The sequence below is a fragment of the Falco biarmicus genome, chromosome Z (genome assembly GCF_023638135.1).
Source record: "Falco biarmicus isolate bFalBia1 chromosome Z, bFalBia1.pri, whole genome shotgun sequence".
Taxonomy (NCBI): domain Eukaryota; kingdom Metazoa; phylum Chordata; class Aves; order Falconiformes; family Falconidae; genus Falco; species Falco biarmicus.
Genome location: NC_079311.1, coordinates 62,453,994 through 62,472,927, shown reverse-complemented (window position 1 = coordinate 62,472,927; position 18,934 = coordinate 62,453,994). Strand labels below are relative to the sequence as shown.

At 37.4% G+C, this 18,934-nt stretch overlaps 1 protein-coding gene across 9 annotated transcripts in view; it reads left to right on the top strand.

Moving 5' to 3' along the window:
- The first annotated feature begins 43 nt into the window (after positions 1 to 43).
- The window catches only part of LOC130142443 (trafficking protein particle complex subunit 13), a 35,556-nt gene continuing 16,665 nt past the window's right edge, over positions 44 to 18,934 (top strand). For 2 of the 9 annotated variants that reach the window (XM_056324386.1, XM_056324385.1), the window contains exons 1-8: positions 44 to 225; positions 6,749 to 6,817; positions 8,708 to 8,807; positions 9,328 to 9,412; positions 10,424 to 10,551; positions 10,690 to 10,762; positions 13,775 to 13,819; positions 17,287 to 17,304. In XM_056324386.1, coding sequence (XP_056180361.1) covers positions 180 to 225; positions 6,749 to 6,817; positions 8,708 to 8,807; positions 9,328 to 9,412; positions 10,424 to 10,551; positions 10,690 to 10,762; positions 13,775 to 13,819; positions 17,287 to 17,304 — 564 coding nt within the window. In that variant the 5' untranslated portion in view covers positions 44 to 179. Of the gene's footprint in view, positions 226 to 707; positions 850 to 2,369; positions 6,087 to 6,748; positions 6,818 to 8,707; positions 8,808 to 9,327; positions 9,413 to 10,423; positions 10,552 to 10,689; positions 10,763 to 13,774; positions 13,820 to 17,286; positions 17,305 to 18,934 lie in introns of those variants that run through there. The other 7 variants (XM_056324388.1, XM_056324387.1, XM_056324392.1 and 4 more) reach the window with 6 other exon arrangements.

Genomic DNA, 18,934 nt, shown 5'->3' with positions numbered 1-18,934 from the left:
CCTGGGGGCTGCAGTGTCGCGTGCCGTGCCGTGCCGCGCCGCGCCGCGTCCAGGGGCGGTCGCTCCCGGGGGCGGCCTATTTATCGCGCCCGCTCGCCCCGCCTCTTCTGACCCAGCGTCCTCCGCTGTCGGCGGCGGTTCGGTGCGGCGGCCCTTCCGCAGCGGCGAGCGCTGCTGCCATGGACGTTAACCAGCCCAAGCAGGAGCACTTATTGGCCCTGAAAGGTATCGATAGCGCGACCCGCCGGTGCCTACCCGCCCTCCCGTGCCGCGGCAGCAGCGCTTCGCCCGTCCGCCGGGCCCGGCGGCCCGCCTGCCCTGGGGCCGGCCCCGTGAGGCGAGGCGCAGCGCTGCGACCGGGCCGGGCGCCGCGGCCGTGGGACGCCGCCTCGGTTCCGTCGGTAGGGCCGCGCCTGCCCGCCGGCTTAGAAGGCGGTGGAGTAGGGAGCGGTGGGGCCGGGGCTGCCCGCGGGTGAGGGGAGGCTGGGGGTGGGGGATGGGCTGTTCTAAGTGGCAGGGGCCCCGCAGGCGCGTGTGCGCCATGCTTGGTGGTGCCGCCGATCTGCCGTGTGTTCGCATTTTGCACAAGTTCTTCAGCAGTTAGGAGAAAATCTAAAATCGCCTTTCCGGTTCCCTGCTGTCGCCTTTGTTTGTTTTTTCCACCTTTTAATGTTTTTTGCTCCTTTAACCTCACGTTTAATGCACAGCTGTTGGGATTACGTCCTGGATTCAGGGACTGTGATCAGTGAGAATACAGACGTGCGTGTCTGGCGCACCTTGCAAAGCTAACACAGAAATCCAGAGAGCCCTGTGAAGAATTTGATCATTTCTGCTGGCAATTGCGTACCAGTAAGTCAGCAACTGGAACACTGAAAAGTCTGAACCTGCTTTCATATTATGCCAGTCAACAGACATAATATTTACTGCTTTTTTTTTTTCCTAATTGTTCTTGCTTATAAATTAAATGCTGCTAATTAGGTAGCAGTAACAATTGGTTAAAATCTCAATTCTGCAAGCATTCCAAGTGGGCAAGGCTGCTCAGGGGGATGGAGTAGTGTAGGTGTGCAAATAATTTCAGAGCCCGTCTTCTGCCTGTTTACTAGTTTTGCAACACTCCTGGAAGGCCTTTTTAATGGTGTCTGCACATCACAGTAAAATCTGTTAACTGTAATTCAAAGAGCAGCAAGCCCTTTTTCATATATGTACACACACACACACAAAGCCAAAAACCTGAGAACAGGAAGCATCATCAGCTGACAATGCAAATGCATTTTGATAGAAGTTAATTCAAAGCAAAGAGTTTTATGGTAGATCGTTCTGCTTTTGTAAGAAACTTGTATTGAATTTGGTGCAGTGTCCAGGCTGCAGATTTTGCAAAAGAAGTGAGAAAGGTATCAGGGTTTTTTTGCATTGTGACTATTTTAAACAAAATATTGACAGTGTAATGATTAAACAATCCTAGATTTTTAGTAATTTTAATATCATTGTATATTGCTTATCTCTGGCAGGGAACCTGAAATGATTGCAGTCTTGTTGAGAGGGAGGTGGGATGGAACAGGACACCAGAAGAGCAAGAGAGTGCATGTTATATTTCATAGTAATGTTTATAGTGCTCCCCACCCCCTGCATTTAATCTAATCTTTGTGTGAGAGAAAGCAATGACATATGAAAGTTTAAAGTTTTTAAGGAGTTAATGTGTTTTTTAGTTATTCTAAAAATTGAATAAATTAAGCAATTATTGGGTCCTTAACTTAAGGACTAGTAGGATGGCTGCATGCATTACTTGAAAGCTATGAGAATGAAACTAAATGTGTAGTTATGGTATGAAATGGAAGCAGACAACTTTAACTTGCCTGTAGCACTTCCCTTTTAACCTGTGACTAAAACCTGTTGTATCAGTCACTACTATTTCTGATGGGATTTTTGTAACACATGTGTTTTCTGTGCCCTGGCTTGAAATGAGGTGCGGGAGGAAAACACTTCACCAGATATGTATTTTTTTTTTTCTTTTTTATTGAGAAAATGGGCAGCAGTACTAGTATCTCTTCTAGTTTGCATCACAACAATATAGCAAGAATAATGACACATGGATGGCAAGTATGAGGTGCTGACAGTAAAAGCATGCTTTTGGGAGGGACAGTGTTGCGTAAACTGCGCATATGGATAATGTTCAGTATACTGAAGTTACACAAGTAATGATGGAATACAGTCACTAATATTCAGCCTGGATAAAGTAGAATGGTCTTGCTTATTTTTACTACGTGTTGCTTTTCTGTGAAATATCCTAGCAGTGTGGTTTTTGTTTGGTTTTGGTGTGTTGTTTTTTTTTTAATATGGTAGTATCATATTTTATAATACTTCTACTTTAGGTCCTGTTTTCCACTGATCTTTGCAGCATGGGGCAAGGAAATCCTTTCAAATTTCAGTCTAGAGTTGAGAATCCTAATCAAGAGACTGTTCCTTTTCTTAAGAATGGCTGATTCCTACTGTACAAACATGGACATGGTCTTGCATTATCGACCACATCAGAGAGATCTAGTAAAACTGCAGAAACTGGCAGAAGCAGCAGTGAAGGAGTTTCCCATTCGTCAGTTACCAAGATTTACACCCTGGTTTCCAAATAATTTAAACAGACTTCCCCTCAAACCAAAAAAGCGACCACCTGTTGTGTCTTGTGAGGAAGCAGAAGAATTGAAACAACTTTCTACACCTTCAGAATATGTTACAGAATCTTCTGATTATGACTGCACAAAATACCTCCTTGAGTTTCAATCTAGCATGAAACACGGGCAGGCTTTAGTCAAAGAGCAAACTGTTCGCACATCAGTTAACTTGGAGAATCAAGGAGAACTACCAGCTAATGGAAAACAAAAATTGAAAAGATCTTGGAGTGTCTCTCTCCCTAGTCCTAAGCTTAAGGAAGAGATTCTTCCTTTATCTCAAGAACTGCAGACTAATTTGGAAAGGCTAAAACTGCATGCATTTTATAGAGCAAAGTGGATAATTGAACAGTCTAATTGTAATAATCAGAATTTGGAGGAAATCTGGATAAAATTGAATAGACTCATCAAGCAGAATGAATTGCCATCTTGCAATGCTACTATCCAAAGATCTGTGGGACAGATCTGGATTTTCTGTGATATATTATACTGTGAATATGTTAGAAATATTCTTAGGAATAAGCTGAGCCTTACTGATAAAATGAACTTGCTTGTAAATAAATTTGGAGTTATATTTAGTTTATAATTGTAAGGTAGAGCTTCATAATAAAATTGCTGTCTGAAGTGTTGAACCAGCTTAGAATATACAAACTCTAGAACAACTGATGAATTAGCAAGCAGCAAAATAATATTACTTTGCTACAGTTTTATAACTGTAATAATAAATTTATTTAACTTTGTTTTGTAAGGGGACTTATGGATGGTTCCGTTAAGATTAGTAAGTTTCTGTTTGACTTAGTACTGTTTTGTAGCTTCTCTCTACCTCAGTGTTCTAAAGGAGAAAAATAAAATTGACTATTATAGCAAGCTGTGTCAGATAATAAAATTTATACTTTATCAAGGAAAGTATATCCTTGTTGTGCTTCTTTGAAATCAGGAGAAGGAAAAATTTTTAAAGTGAGTTGTTATGATCGCTATAAGGATCTCTAATTATTTTTGACACAGAGACCTTCAAGATCTGATTATATACTGACAGTCACGTGTGGGTGGTTTTTAATGAAGGCATAGTCCTCGCATGAAATACAAACTTAATTTCTGTGACATGTATACACTGTCTTAGAAACATTGTCCATATTTTTCCAGAAAGACTAATGGAAGTTTCAGTGGAAATAGTGTGCTGAAAAATAATGAACAACTTAGCATTTGCTGTTTTATGACTTTAGTAATAAGGTATTCCACCACCACCACCCCCGACGTTTCTGGTCTTTTGTCTCTTAGTTATACTGGGGAACAAATGGTGACTTCCAGCTACCAGTCAGGAAATGAAAGAATCTGACTTCTATCTGTAAACTTCTGTTGTTGTCATTATGGAAGGTAAAAGTCTCTGAGGATTTCAGTGTGTTTTATGGTGATAAAAAGGCTGAGTTCAGCATGACTTCATCACCTGAAAGAATGAAGTGTTTCAAGCTCGTGCTGTCCTTCTGTCCCTGCTCAATTCAATGTTTGGAGGGTCAGTAGAGCAGTTAAGCTGAGATTGGTATGTATGCTACAAGGGTGTATATTTCCCTTGGGTACCCCTGCTAACTCCAGATAATATTGCTGTAGCTGGAGGTCAAGGTCTGGCATCTGGAAAAGGGGGAAAATAAATTAATCCAGATAATTTTGCTGTAGCTGGAGGTCAAGGTCTGGCATCTGGAAAAGAGCGAAAATAAATGAATTTTATTTGTAGATTGCTAGATTGTCATTAGTGCTGATCAAATAAAATTGCACATAAGCATAACAGAGATCCCTCAGTGTAAAAACTAAATAAAATCCTCTTGGACTTTTACTTACATTTTTCTTTTGTTGACACTCTTGTGCTGAAATAATGACTGTAAGCATTACATAGCTTTTTGCAGTCTTAAAATTAAGGATATTGCTCAGTCTGGATCATTGACGTATATTTCTAAACTTTGACTAAATGTTAAGGGGGTCTTATATTGACGTTTGGGGTGTTTGTGACGTTTAATATTACCACATAGCAAAATGAATGTAAAAATACTGTCTAGAGTAACTGAGGGTCAATACTATTTTGAAGTTTATATAGCGAAGTTATTTCACCAAAATTACTTTTCGGAGCTTAACACTAACAGTAACAGAATTTGTTTGTGCAACAGCATTTTTAAAGATACAATAGAGTTGAACACATGATTTGTTTTATTTAATGTTGTGTTTTGTGTCTAGGATCTTAGAAAAAAGATATGAGTTGTCCTGCAGAAATACAGTATTTTCTAATACTGATTTAGTAGTCCTTTTAACTATGTAATCTAAACATGTTAGTTTACTTACATCACAGAATGAAGTCAAAATGTATTTAGCTGGGGTTTTTTTATTGGCTTAAATGTGACTAAACTTGGTTTGTAACTGTACCTTTAGAAACAGTCAGCAAGTACTAGTTTATACGGGCTTACTGTAAATATGAATAAAGTTAGGTAACTACCATTTGTTTAACATACCACCAAGAGCTAAACAAACATTTTACTAAACAGAACCAGAGATTGGTGTCATGGTTCAGTGGTAGCTGTCAGCTTGCTGCTGCTTTGTGTTGGCTTGTATCATCTCAGCTGGGTAACTGTCACGTAATAAAAAGTGAGCACTACACTTGGTTTCTCTACAGAATTATTAGTCTTGGTAGCACCAGTGTACAAGCTGAAATCCAGACTTCATTTTTAACTGCTTGAGAGATGATTAATTTGTATGCATGTATAGTTCAGTATTTTATCTTTTTTGTTTTCAGTGTTGAATCTGGTTCTCCATTTACTGTTTTGTGTGTTTTGGGGCTTTTTATTTGCCTCATGGTTCTAAGCCTTCAGAGGTCATGTTTTTCAACTTTTCAGCATAACGAAGAGAACATAATACCTTTTTTACATGAAAACTGAGATTTGTGTCAATGCTAACTTGCCCAGATCTGATTGTATGGTAATGTAACTTCTTGTGAACCAGTATAGCCCACTACACCCAAATGTAGATCAAAATAATAGTAGGTTTTACACCACTAGAAATAATGAATGCTGACTGGACATATGCACAAAAATATAATGAAGATAAAAGCACAATACATGTGTTGGTGCAGGGATGTTGATTAACTTGTTGCAGTCAAGAGAAATCCTTTCATTTTATTCTTTAGTTTTAATTTTCAGAAATTACATGGTTTTATATTTATTAAGTTTTGGGGAAACACTCAATTGTTACATATTCAGGTCAACGCCTAAGGTTACAAATGCTCAACTTCTTTTCATGTGAGTGCTTTTATAAGCTGTATGCAAGATTAGGGTCATTGGTTTATATGAATATGGAAGAATTCTTTGAAGAAGCAACATCTGGAATCTGTAATAAAAATCATGTAATTCTGAGTATTTTGAATTAAAAGAGCTTTTGAAAATACCACTTTCCTGAAGTAGAGGGTTTTTTTAATAGCAAGATATCAGTGAGTTTGATTTTGTCAGTACCAATAAAACTTTTTAGTGTTTTTGTGATGGTTTTACTGGTTGGAGTTGAAAGTTTGTGACTCAAAAGAAAAAGCAGTTGTATAAATGCAGGCTTTTAGACTCATAACTGTCTTGTGTGTACGTTGGGAGATCAGAGTGTAAATGCAATTCCTTATAGCCTGGTGTTTGAAAGACTCTGTACTAGTCATCATGTCCAATTCTAGAGTAACCAGAATCACAGAGTAAGTGCTTAGCCTGAAAGAGTCCACAAAAAATGAACCTGGTACACTTCTGAAGTCCACAAAGTACTGAATGCTGTACCAGATATAAGACCTTAAGCATGTAAGATGGAAAGCAGTAGATGTTAGTGCACTGGAGGAATGAAGCAAGAAGGAACAATGGCATCACCAGTGCTCTTGGGTCTCAGGGTAGCAGGGAATTTTTTTCATATTAAAAAAGGGCCAAGTGTACCAAAACGGTGTTACCCTTTTTCAGGCTAAAACTTGGTGGTTGTGGGATTTCTTGTTGGAAGGACATGAAGACAAAACAATTATTTTTTAAAAATAAAAAGTACTTGTATCATTGACCTGTGGTTTATTTTCTGATTTTTTTTTTTTGCAGTGATGAGGCTAACCAAACCTACTTTATTTACTAATATTCCAGTGACTTGTGAAGAAAGAGATTTGCCAGGTATATCTTTTCTACTTACTGATTATTATGTATGTATTACCAGTTTAAGCAATGTGAGCATTTGAGACTTAGATGTCAGAGGAGTCTTACAACCTCCCATAGACGGTAATCTGAAACAGCCATTTATTTTGTTTGGGAATGGCTATAGGAAAATACCAAGGGGTATGCTACAATTCTTGACCTACAGCTTTGAAAGCTGGGTCGTGATACTGCAAACACATGACCTCAAAGTCTGAGCAATTAATGCATAAGATGGAAGGCAGCTGTGAGAGAAATGTGTAACTAGAAAGTTTGGTGTTACTGTCTTCTTTATCTGGAGAAAATGCCCTGGTAATTGGAACCAATACATGCATGTTCCATGGAAAATTGTTTTGGAAGAATTGCTACTTCTGAATTGTGTTATGCTTGGCGTACAGTCGTAAACTGGAAATCCCTTGCTCTTCCCCCAGTAATAGTTGCAATCTAAAAGTCCAGTATAGTAAGAGGCTGAATGACAGGGCTCAGAGGGTTGTGGTAGTGGCGCAGAGTCTGGCTGGAGGTCTGTGGCTTGTGGTGTTCCCCAAGGGTCGGTACTAGGTCCAGTCCTGGTCAACATATTCATCAGTGACCTGGATGAAGGGACTGAGTGTCCCCTCGGCAGGTTTGCTGATGATACAGAGCTGGGAGCAGGGGCTGATACCCCAGCAGGCTGCGCTGCCATTCAGCGAGACCTGGACAGGCTGGAGAGTTGAGGGGAGGAACCTGATGAAGTTCAGCAGAGGCAAGTGTAGGGTCCTGCACCTGGGCAGGGACAACCCCACGCACCAGCACAGGCTGGGGCTGACCTGCTGGAAGGCAGCTCTGTGGAGAAGGGCCTGGGAGTGCTGGAGCACAGCAAGGTGCCCATGAGCCAGCAGTGTGTCCTGGTGGCCAAGGCGGCCAGTGGGATCCTGGGGGGATCAGCAGGAGCGTGGCCAGCAGGTTGAGGAAGGTGATCCTCCCCCTCTGCTCTGCCCTGGTGAGGCAGCACCTGGAGTGCTGTGTCCAATTCTGGGCTCCCCAGTTCAAGAGGGACAGGGAACAACTACTGGAGAGGGTCTAGCAGAGGGCTACAGAGATGGTGAGGGGGCTGGAGCCATCTCCCTTCTGAGGAAAGGCTGAGGGACCTGGGCCTGCTTAGCCTGGAGAAGAGGAGACTGGGAGGGGATCTTATCAATGTCTACAAATATCTTAAGGGCGAGTGTGAAGAGGCTGGGGCCAGGCTTTTTTCAGTGGTGCCCAGTGACAGGACAAGGGGCAACGGGCACAAACTGCAACACAGGAAGTTCCACCTGAATATGAGGTAGAACGTCCTTACCTTGAGGGTGACCGTGCCCTGGAACAGGCTGCCCAGAGAGGCTGTGGAGTTTCCTTCTCTGGAGATTCAAAACCTGCCTGGATGCGACTGTATAACCTGCTGTAGGTGAGCCTGCTTTAGCAGGGGGTTGCACTAGATGATCTCCAGAGGTCCCTTCCAACCCCAGCCAGTCTGCGATTCTGTGAAAGATTTAAGAAGAGAGCATTGTGTGGAAATACAAAGCAAGCAGGGGAAGATAGTAAGTGGAGCTAATTAGTTCTGTTATGTACTGTACTTAGGCAGAATTTCTCTTAAAGTTTTAGTTTGAATAATGCCTTTGGGATTGTGCCCTTCGCTATGCATACTGAATGACTTATTGGACGTACGTGCCTGGAAATAACTAATATTTATAGGCAAGCCTATAGATACATATTTCATTCCTAAACAAGTTGGTTGTAAAACACATGTCTAAAATAAATTCCATCTGAATAAGTGATGAAGTGTCATAACTTAAACATAGACAAAGCTTTGGACATAGCAAATATTTAGATATTAGCAATTTGATATTTCTACAGGTAATATATTTTATCAACTCATGAAAGATGATCCTTCTACTGTAAAGGGAGCAGAAACTTTGATGCTAGGAGAAATGCTGACTTTGCCTCAAAATTTTGGGTAAGAATGAATTGCTCTCACTGTAACATGCAAGGTTTAGGATGCATTTAATAGTGATGTGTTCATTACTTTTCTTTGGTTTTTGACATCATTGTTATGCAATGAGATGTTCAATTATTTTAAAAATAATCTGTGTGTTGATTTATGATGTGACATAATATATAAATGTGTGCTACCTGATGTTCCTTGTCTGTAGCCTGACTCTGAATGTAACAAGGATTGGAGGCTGAAAGAAATTTGCAGCCGTAGGTGAATTTCTAATGTAATACACTACTATAAACCACATCTTAGACTAACAGAGTTTATTACAGTAATTTTAGTTTCTTAGAAGTTTCTTAGAAGGATTACATTTAGAAGTATGGGTGTGAAAATGCCAGCGTACTTTTAGGCTTTGATCTGACAAACGTGTGTGTATATATATTTTTTAATTAGAACTTAAAGGTGTTTCAGTGAAATGTTCTGTATTTTTTTTAAATAACTGTTACTAAACATATTTTGTTTTATTTTATTTTTGTAACAGAAATATATTTCTGGGAGAGACATTTTCTAGTTACATTAGTGTACATAATGATAGTAATCAAGTTGTCAAGGACATACTGGTGAAGGTATGTGGAAAATAAATCAACTTATTAAAATGTTAATATTTAAAAATTATTATTTAAATAATTTAAATCTTTTAATCTATTAAAAGATCTATTAAAAATGCTGAGTATGTTTTCTGACAGTATCTTGTATGTTTAATGCTAATATATAGACTTCACAAAATATGTGTCACTTTTTCCAATCCAGAAAATATACCTGGAAATTGGAAACAATAAGACATGAAAACAGACATTGACAGACATATTACAAATTAAAATAAAAACCTAGGATTGTATAAAAAAAAATATGTTATAAAGCTTCTCTGGAGAGTTGGTGTAGCAAAACTTCCACAGCTAAAGAATAGGAGCTATATTTGCTAAATTGCACTTCTAATGAGGTCATCAAATCAAGTATCTATAAAGCATGCCTGTTGGTTTTTTTTTTTTACTTTTGGGGTGGGTGTGGTTTTTTTTATTTTATTTTATTTTGTATTGTAAGTATTTTGCTTTATATTTCAAATGTGTTCTTTACTTGGTTTGCATTTTCTGCTGAACAAATAATACATTGAGAACAGAAAATTCAGAAGTTGCTATGGAACTCAATGTAAAAAGCAAATAGAGTGGTGAGATGGGAACAGGCTGCCCAGAGCTGCTGTGGATGCCCGGTCCCTGGCGGTGCTCAAGGCCAGGCTGGATGGGGCTTGGAGCAACCTGGTCTAGTGGAAGGTGTCCCTGCCCATGGCAGGGGGGTTGGAACTAGATGATCTTTAAGGTCCCTTCCAACCCAAACCATTCTTTGAGTTTATAAGCTGCATGGTAAAGGATTGGACCATTTATATGTATTTTAGAACTTGTCTTTAGCTTTGACAAGTATCTCATCATCTTAATAAATATTTTATTTATATATATATATAAAATATACGGTACAAAAATGCTCAGTGAAATGTAGTACTTCATAACAAGTTATTTTTCTTTAGATTGCTTTAAGCACCTGCAGTTCTAAGCAATGCTTTGTATCTGTTTTTTTGTTGCCAGGCTGATCTTCAGACAAGTTCTCAGCGCTTGAACCTTTCAGCTTCTAGTGCTGCGGTGGCAGAACTTAAACCTGACTGTTGCATTGACGATGTGATCCATCACGAAGTAAAGGAGATAGGGACACACATGTAAGGTTTTACATTTTTCTATGATTAAATGAGCTTAATTAAAACTGCAGCATGTGCATGCTATTCTGTTCCTGCTTTGGTATAGTCACAAAATGTAAAGAAATTAATATTAAAAAAAATAATAATTGTTTCTTTCAGCCTGGTTTGTGCAGTAAGTTACACTACGCAGACAGGAGAGAAGATGTACTTCAGGAAGTTCTTCAAATTTCAGGTATTGCATGAGGTATTCTACTTGTAATGAGTGGGTCAATGTGGAAAACCCATTTTAAAACTTAATACTTCAAAAGCACTTTTACATACTAAAAATCTGACTTTTAAAACTGAACATATAAACCCTTTCATTCAAACTTCACATGAACTGATGGTTTCTAATTACTATGCAGTTAAAGATTTCAGAAAAAATATATACTGCATCTTAGAATTTTTATTCATTGAGAAAGAAAAATCTACTTTAATCCTTTTTATAGCAGCCAGCGTTATGATTATTTTTAAGCAGAACAAGTATTGTTCATTCTGACTTTGACACATCTTTGAGTTTAGATTATGTATGTAACCTTTTTTAAGTTGGAACTTAATGGTTTGCTTTTTAAAAGAAACTGAGCAAATAAATCTAATGTGTTATATCTGACTAGTATTCACAAAAGTCACTGGGAGAGTTGAAACCTTTTGTTCCACTGCACAAATTTCAAGACTTGAGGTTGGAGTACCTGAGGAAAACAGGAAATTACTGTTAGCTGTGGAGTGATTCTGGCAGGAGTCTATTTTGGCTGTGCATTTAATGGTTGTTTATTTTTTAGAGAAATATGCTGAGACTTGGGTAATTGATCTGTTTCCTGTAGAATGGAGGATCAGGTGGTGTGCTTTACTAAATACGTTTTCAGATGATCTCAACAGTGTTTGGCAATACAGGAGCATTATATAATTGAGACCTTATCTTTTGTGAGTTGTAGATGATTTCATTTTGCTCTCTTCTAGTACTCTATATAGATACTTCATGAAGTCATTTCAGTCTGTAGAAGGCTAAGTTACCATGCACTACAAAGAACGCCTGAGTGCTTTAGTACTTTTATGCCTTGCAATGGCAGGTATTGATTAGTGAAAGGTGTTTCCAGACAATCCTAAGGAAAATCATTCCATACCGATCTGTGTGTTACACTGTCCTCTGAACCCAAACTCTACGGTGTTTCTTCATCTTCATTGAAGCTGCTTTTCATTTTTGTGTGTTTTGTCTTGCTGTCCTTGTGAAACTGTTTCCGTTTTTCCATTCTTTGCCCCCCAGGAATTCTGTATTCTGTCCCTCTGTTCCTTCTAGGCTTTCTCTGATAACATACGCATCTGCAGGCCTCCAGTTCTCCTTTTCTCTCCCTTCCCTACCCTTGTTCTTGCCAGAGCCTTGTTCAACGTGTTGATGTCTTCTTTAGATTTGATATAGAAACTTATTTGTGCACATTTTTTCAAGGTTCTACATGCATATTGTAATTTCTCTGTTTTTTAAACTGAATCCAACAGGCATCTTTAATGTCACAATAGCTAAGGCCAGCTATCTGTCGAATTTGAAGCTCTTCCTTGAAAGAAGGAAGCGTAAAAGCTTCTCAAAAAGTATATATGCACTTTAACACCATTCTATAAATCCCCTCTGATGTACTATGAGAAAAACACTCACTGAGCGATTTTGGTTGTTATTTTTCAAATTTGACATGGAGACAGCAGCTATAAAATTGAGAATAAACAAAAAAATGTTACAGAAAACTGAACAATGTTTACAATGGGAATTGTGGTTGCTAGTGTTGAGGTGCCAGCAGCTATTTTATAATCATAATAAAAAACCCCCCCATAACCCCAAAGCATTTTCTCTGACAGATTCTCACTTTTTCAGTTGTATTTTCTAGGATCTTCTAAGTTGAACAGGGGTTACAGTTGTTGAACTAAGCTGAACAAAACAAAGTTACAGCTTCCTTTTCAAGCACTGTGTATAGCTCCATACCGATACATAGTGCGTCTTCCAAAGTTTTCTCTGAGTAATTAACACCATTATGTTTATATGGAGAAGGAATGATTCTTTCTGGGGTTTGGTGGTTGTTTGGTTTGGGGGGTGTGGGGAGGTTTGAATCTCACAGTAATTTTTTTTTTTTTTTTTGGCCACTTGGAATTTACTAGAATGAATGGAAATTCATTTTGTTTATCAGAAAAAGAGAGAAATCAGCATTTAGGGGAATTATTAAGAAGCTCTCTGAAGGAAAATATTCGGTGGAAAAAAACCCTTAACCAGCAAAAGCCTAAATGACTGGCTTTTTTCTGACTGGAGAGTTAAGATTATGCCTCTTATAATGCAGAAATCTCTGTAAAGAGTACTTTTTAATCTTGAATTCTTCAGGGCTAAAAACTTTATTCACAATGTGGAACTTCAGGGGTCTTTCAGGTTGCAGTATACTTATGTGTAAACAAAAGAGGAGTTTGCTTGTGGAAAGGGAAATCTGTATTCAGCAAGATAATTTAATTCAATTTCCTTATGAGTATAATAGATTACTTCTTTCAGTTACATCATGTATATCCATTTCATATTTGAATGTGTTAAGTGTAGTGGCTTTATGCACAATTCAAGCACTTAAGAGCCAATACTTTATTATCATCTTTTATGTCATCAAATTGTTTTCTCTTGTTGATTTGATCTCATGCAATTAAAATGATTTACTGGCTTTTTTATATCTTGTAACAGTTGCATTTGCAAGAAGGAAATGAAGCCTAGTAATGGTTTGTTGCTTAAACTAATCACACAAATAGTTCTTCTCTAAAAATAAATTAAATTGAGCCCTCAGCAACTTCTGCAGAACACTGAAGGACTTGTAAATATTATAGGGTTCTGGCTTGAAGCAAGCGCAGACCACTTCAGGATGTTATGTTAAAGACATAGATCTACTTAGTGTACTGGATTTGCCCAGTTTCATAAGAGGCCAGTACTTAGGTGGACAAGCATTTGTTTTCAATCTGAGAAAACGGCTTAGAAGTAAAGCAGTCAAGTGTGCAAGTAAGAAGCAACAAGTACATACTGTGAATTGTGAGGTTTTAGCTGAACTGATTGTATCATGTATTCCATTATGCACCTGTTCTATGTAAGATCAAAAAGAAAATAACTTTAGTAAAGATCCTAGCACTTACGAACAGTTTAATGCTGAAATTGTCTGAGAAACCAATTGTCAGTTTGTTTCTTTCCCATTTCTTTCAGGTTCTTAAACCACTAGATGTGAAAACCAAATTCTACAATGCTGAGGTAAGTGAGAACTGTATGGCTTTGGTTTGGTGTGCTGGGTTTATTACTTCACATTAGGTGGTTAGATTAAATTCAAAGAGCTTCTTAAATACATACTTCTGCAAAATATGATCAGTTCTAAAGGGAAGAAATTAGGTGGTTGCTTTGTATCATTTAGTTTAAAAATAGATGCATTTTTGATGAAGGGGGAAAGAGATGGTAGCTAAGGGAGACATGTTCAGGACCTTAATGTAATTGACTAAAAATTTTGCATATTTTCTGCTTTCCCATGAACTCAAATATTTTGTTATTGTGTTTCTATTGAGGCTGATAAGAGTACTTGCTGTAAAGGTGATTAATTGTTCATAAAGCAGATAATTCACTAGATTGGGGAAATGTAAATTTCAAAAATTTAAATTTTCATTTATGTAATGTAAATATGGCCCTTCTTTTCAATAATTTATAGTTTAGGTTTGTGGCAGTTATACACAGTGCTTCAAAACTAAATGACCTTATGCCTTGTGTTTGGACATCCTTAGTCATCTGTCTTTGGCTATTTATGGGAAGAATTTTAACTGAAGGTGACACAGATAGTGCAAACACTTACAAATTACATACAGCATTCTTTTTATTTTTAGACATTCCCTGTGGATATATATATTATATAGGTCTGTTGTAGGGTGCATAAACTTCCACAATAGCTCATTACATAGTCGGGAAATGTGTTTCCATCATGATCACTTACCTGCTTTGTGGTGGTGAACAAGTAGCTGATTTTGTGGGCATGGTATTCTATACTGTTTGTAGAAAGTTCAGACTGATACTTGCAGAGTACTTTGAGAGCTTTCATTGTGAGTATTAAACTTTTTCTATAACCCCTGAAATACGGTCAGCTATAACACTGCTAGTTATTTGATTCCTTCATTAATGTTCTTAAACAGTTTGATTGAAATAGCTTAAAAGATACAGTGAATTTGTAGGTGGTTTATGTTGCAGTGAATAGTAGATGGGAGAAAAAAGACTGAAGTGTCAGTGAATGGAAAGGAAATATATGGAATTTTGGCATTTTGAAAAATAACATGCTTAAGCTGATAAGAAAATATTTTGCTCTCCTGTTTGTTCTTAACTAATCAGATGTGTGCTATGAATTTGCATGTAGAAAAGCAGAGTCTCCAGATCTATTATTCCAATTATCTCCATCATAGTCACACCTGGGGTTCATCATGCAAGATCATGGCTATAGAGTTGTAAAAGGTATAGTTCTTTCCCTTCCTGACAGTATCAATAGAGAAAACAGAAGGGAGAATTAACAGATAAGAATTTCTGTTCTACAAATGAGGGTTCCTGGTGCAAAGACCTGCCTTGTTCAGAGCTGTGCAGGAAACTTGCCGTGAGGATTTTCTTTCTGCTGTGAACAAAGAGCATGTAAATTCACACGTTTAATACATAGTGTGTAATTACTTAGAGATTGGATAAATCAAGGCACAGGTCATAAGTGAATTAAATACCATAGTATAGAGGAAAAAAAAAAGCCTAACAGCATCTTGGTACGTACATTTAGGCCACAGGTTTCAATCTTTAGGTTCACCAGGTGTAAGATAACCAAGTAACCAAGTAAGTTGGAATGTAAGCACATACCAGTGGTCGAGTGCCTTATAGAACTGGTGTTATCCGTAAATGGCAGTGTCTGGAAATGTCTCCTGCTGTGGTTTAAGAACAAAACCAATCACACAAAACTAGGTAATTCCTCTGGGAACAAAATAAACCTCCACTTTGTGCGTAGATTATATTACTGTTTTAGATAGAAAATATGTGGTAGAGGAAAGGACAGATGAATTAAATGGTGCTGTTTATCTGTATTTCACGTGTGAATTTCTTGTGCTGAAACATTACGTAATGAATGGAAATAAAACCTCCTTAACATAAATTCTGATCAAACTTTGAACATACGTCAAAATACTCTTTTCTTATGAAATTGTTTTACTGACTGGCCCTGATAAGGGACTCAAACTCCATTCCAGTTCCTCCTCACAATAAAGATCTATGAGAAGCTTTGGTATCTGAGCTGGTTTTTGTGGTGGATATTTTTGGGTTTGGGTTTCCCCTCCCACCCCCAAAGGTTTTAAAAGGTTACTTGAAATCTTTTTGTTCTTCCTGTTCAGAAACATGCAACTCTCATTACCACAGTATCCGTATGGTGGATAGAAAAAAATTTTTTTTAAGATTTCGGATTATATTAACTAAGCAATTTTTGTTTGCCTAGCAAACTGATACAGTACCATTCATATTTCATTTCTGAAAGTATATAAATTGCTGATGTGTTGTGACCACGGAAGTCAAATAAAATCAAAAAACCCTAGAAATAAGTCCTTGGTTAGATGTTGATGTGATACTTCATTGCTGTCAAAGCATCAAGACCTTTATCCTGAATGTTAAAGACTGTTATCCTGAGGTGCAGAGGGTGGGGGAAAGTTGGTATGTGTCAGGTATTAGTTAACTAAAGGTCTTTAAATGTTGACTAACCAGTTAAACTGTTACCATTAATGTTACAGATGTGATGCTCTCTGTTCATAGTCTGTCACTAAAATTATTTTCTACTAGAAATAATCCATAATGTCATTTTTTCTAAGACAAGGAATGATGCTGAACCTTAATTTTCTTGCTTGTTGCTCATATTGCAGTACCATCTAAATCAAGTTGATTAATGAAATTAGTGCATAAAACACATGCCCTGTCACCCTAACCTGCTGCGATCCTGAGATTGAATTACCTGCCCTGGGCTATAGAAAGTCTCTCACTGACCTTGTGCCTTGGAGAAGGCTCTGTAAAAGGTTCTGTTTCTGCAAACATACATAGGGAGACAAATATGCAGACACTTAAGGAGACAAATTTTGCTATTACAGTTGGGTTTTTGGAATGATGGATATGGAAAAAAGTTTTTCCTGATTATGTTACGCCAAATTTTGTTATAAGCTGCAGTATTGTAGCTTTACTTGAACACATTACCACATTATTTTTATTTTGAGGTCTCATGTGTGTAGGTTTTTCAAGTTATTGGTAAAATGACAAGGACTGTTTTTCCATTACATATTCAACCCATTGCATGGATTGAAATTCAGGACAAACTTTAAACTTGCTCAAAAACTAACCCACCCACCCCCTTTTTTTTTTTTTTTTTTTTTGTTTAATTGGATCAGTTTGTTCTACCACATTTTATCTGTGACTTGTGTGCCTTTAGACTCTACTTTGGATTGGTTCTGAAGCAAAGCTAGTAAACCATGTAACCATACTAGCTATAACTTACTAGAAATGTAGTTGTCATCTTTGTTTGCATCCATTTTTATTTATATTTCTGTCTTACTAATGCTATCTTGTTTAGATGGTGCAAAAAAAATGCAGAATTGCATTTTGTTTGAAAGTTAGCCTCCTTTTTCTTTAACATTTAACCCTAATTTCTCTAATGTGTTCTTTTTTTATTTTCCCATTAGAGTGACCTCAGTTCTGTGGTAATTTTTATTTATTTTTTTATAAATATGTATGCTTTTTTAATTGCCTATCTGTCTCTGTGCTTGTTGTTGACATTCTTTTAAAAACATAATGGAAAAGCAATGTTTGTTCTGCATATCATGAACTGATGTTTTCTTATCTTTTTATGTACAGCTAATCATTTAAATGGTTAGCTCTTTCTTTAATACCCATTGTTGAAACTAAAAGTTGATTAGTATAGACTCTTGCTTGTGGGGTCATCCTAGAAAATACTTCACCAAAATTTGATGAGATTCATTATTTGAAAACAAAAGTTAATCCCTACTAAAAGTTTCCTGCTTTTGACCCATAGAAATGCAGGTTTTACTACAGTACTGCTTGTAAGCTGTGACAGAACTTTTCATGTCTGGTTTGTGGAGACAGTGGGTTTGAGGAGAGAGCAGCAGCTGGATGTTCTTCCTTCCTTTTGCTAGCCGGAACTGCACTTTCAAACTTCTAAATGCATGTAACAGTTGATGAGTTAGTCCAATACTTCTGCAGTCTGATTTCACTTTAAGGTGTGCCTTACATTAAAATAAACTGCATTCTTCTGAAGTACTTAAGGATTTATTTTTTTTCTAAACCATGTAATATTAAACCAATTTAGGAATAACACAAAACTGACTTGCTTTTTCATTATGCTGCTTGTTTTTTCTTTTCCCTTTCAAATTGGCTTTTTCTAAACTTCTGCCTATGGTTGCTGCACTGAAAACAACTAAAATTTGGGTGAATGGACACTTTGAGCAATGGATTTATGGGATATAAACAGTATCAATTTAAGCAACAGTCAGGCTGTAGTAGTAATAATTACTGAGAGCCATGTTTTAGTTGGAGTTATTTCCAGCTCCTTTTGCAAGTGTGAGGTCTGCCTGTAACCCATGGAGCTTGCATAGTTTTCATTACTAGTTACATGCTGCCATCTGATTTGTATTCAGCATGCTTACAAGCCATAACAAATAGTTCCAGTACCATTCTGTTATCTCTCCTAACACAAAATGCCTTTTGAGATTAAAATACTTTGACTATTTTGTCCCACTTTAATTTTGTAATTTAAAAGCAAGACTCTGTTTGTATAATGAAGTCATTTACACTGATTAAAAAGGAATTGTAAGCTTCCTTCCACCTTCCTCATAAAAATACTTTTTATTTATCATAACAAAATACCTAAACTGTTTCATACTGAATTTATAGAATAGACTATTTCAGTTGTATGAGACCTACAATGATCATCTAGTCCAACTGACTGAATCACTAACTTGCTTGTAAATGCAGATTTAGTACCCCCTCACCACCCTTTTTTTTTCTTTCCTAATTGGCAATTCCTTGGTTTTGTTTTTCACTTTGCCAGGGGCTTGTATCTCTAGTAGACTGAGCCTTCTGTAATTATGCTGTCCCGAGGTTTTAGAGCTGAAAATTTACTTCACTAGTCTGCAATTCCACAGAAGCAGTGAGGCCAGAACACCTCTAGTTTTAAGTTTTTTCAGCTTTAACTTTCTGTAGCTTTCATTCCTGTCCTAGAATTGGTGATTATATACCATCTTAAGGCATTAGCTTCATTTAACAGATAGGTCTTAACAATGTTTTGAAGGTAGAGTACCAATTAAATTGTTG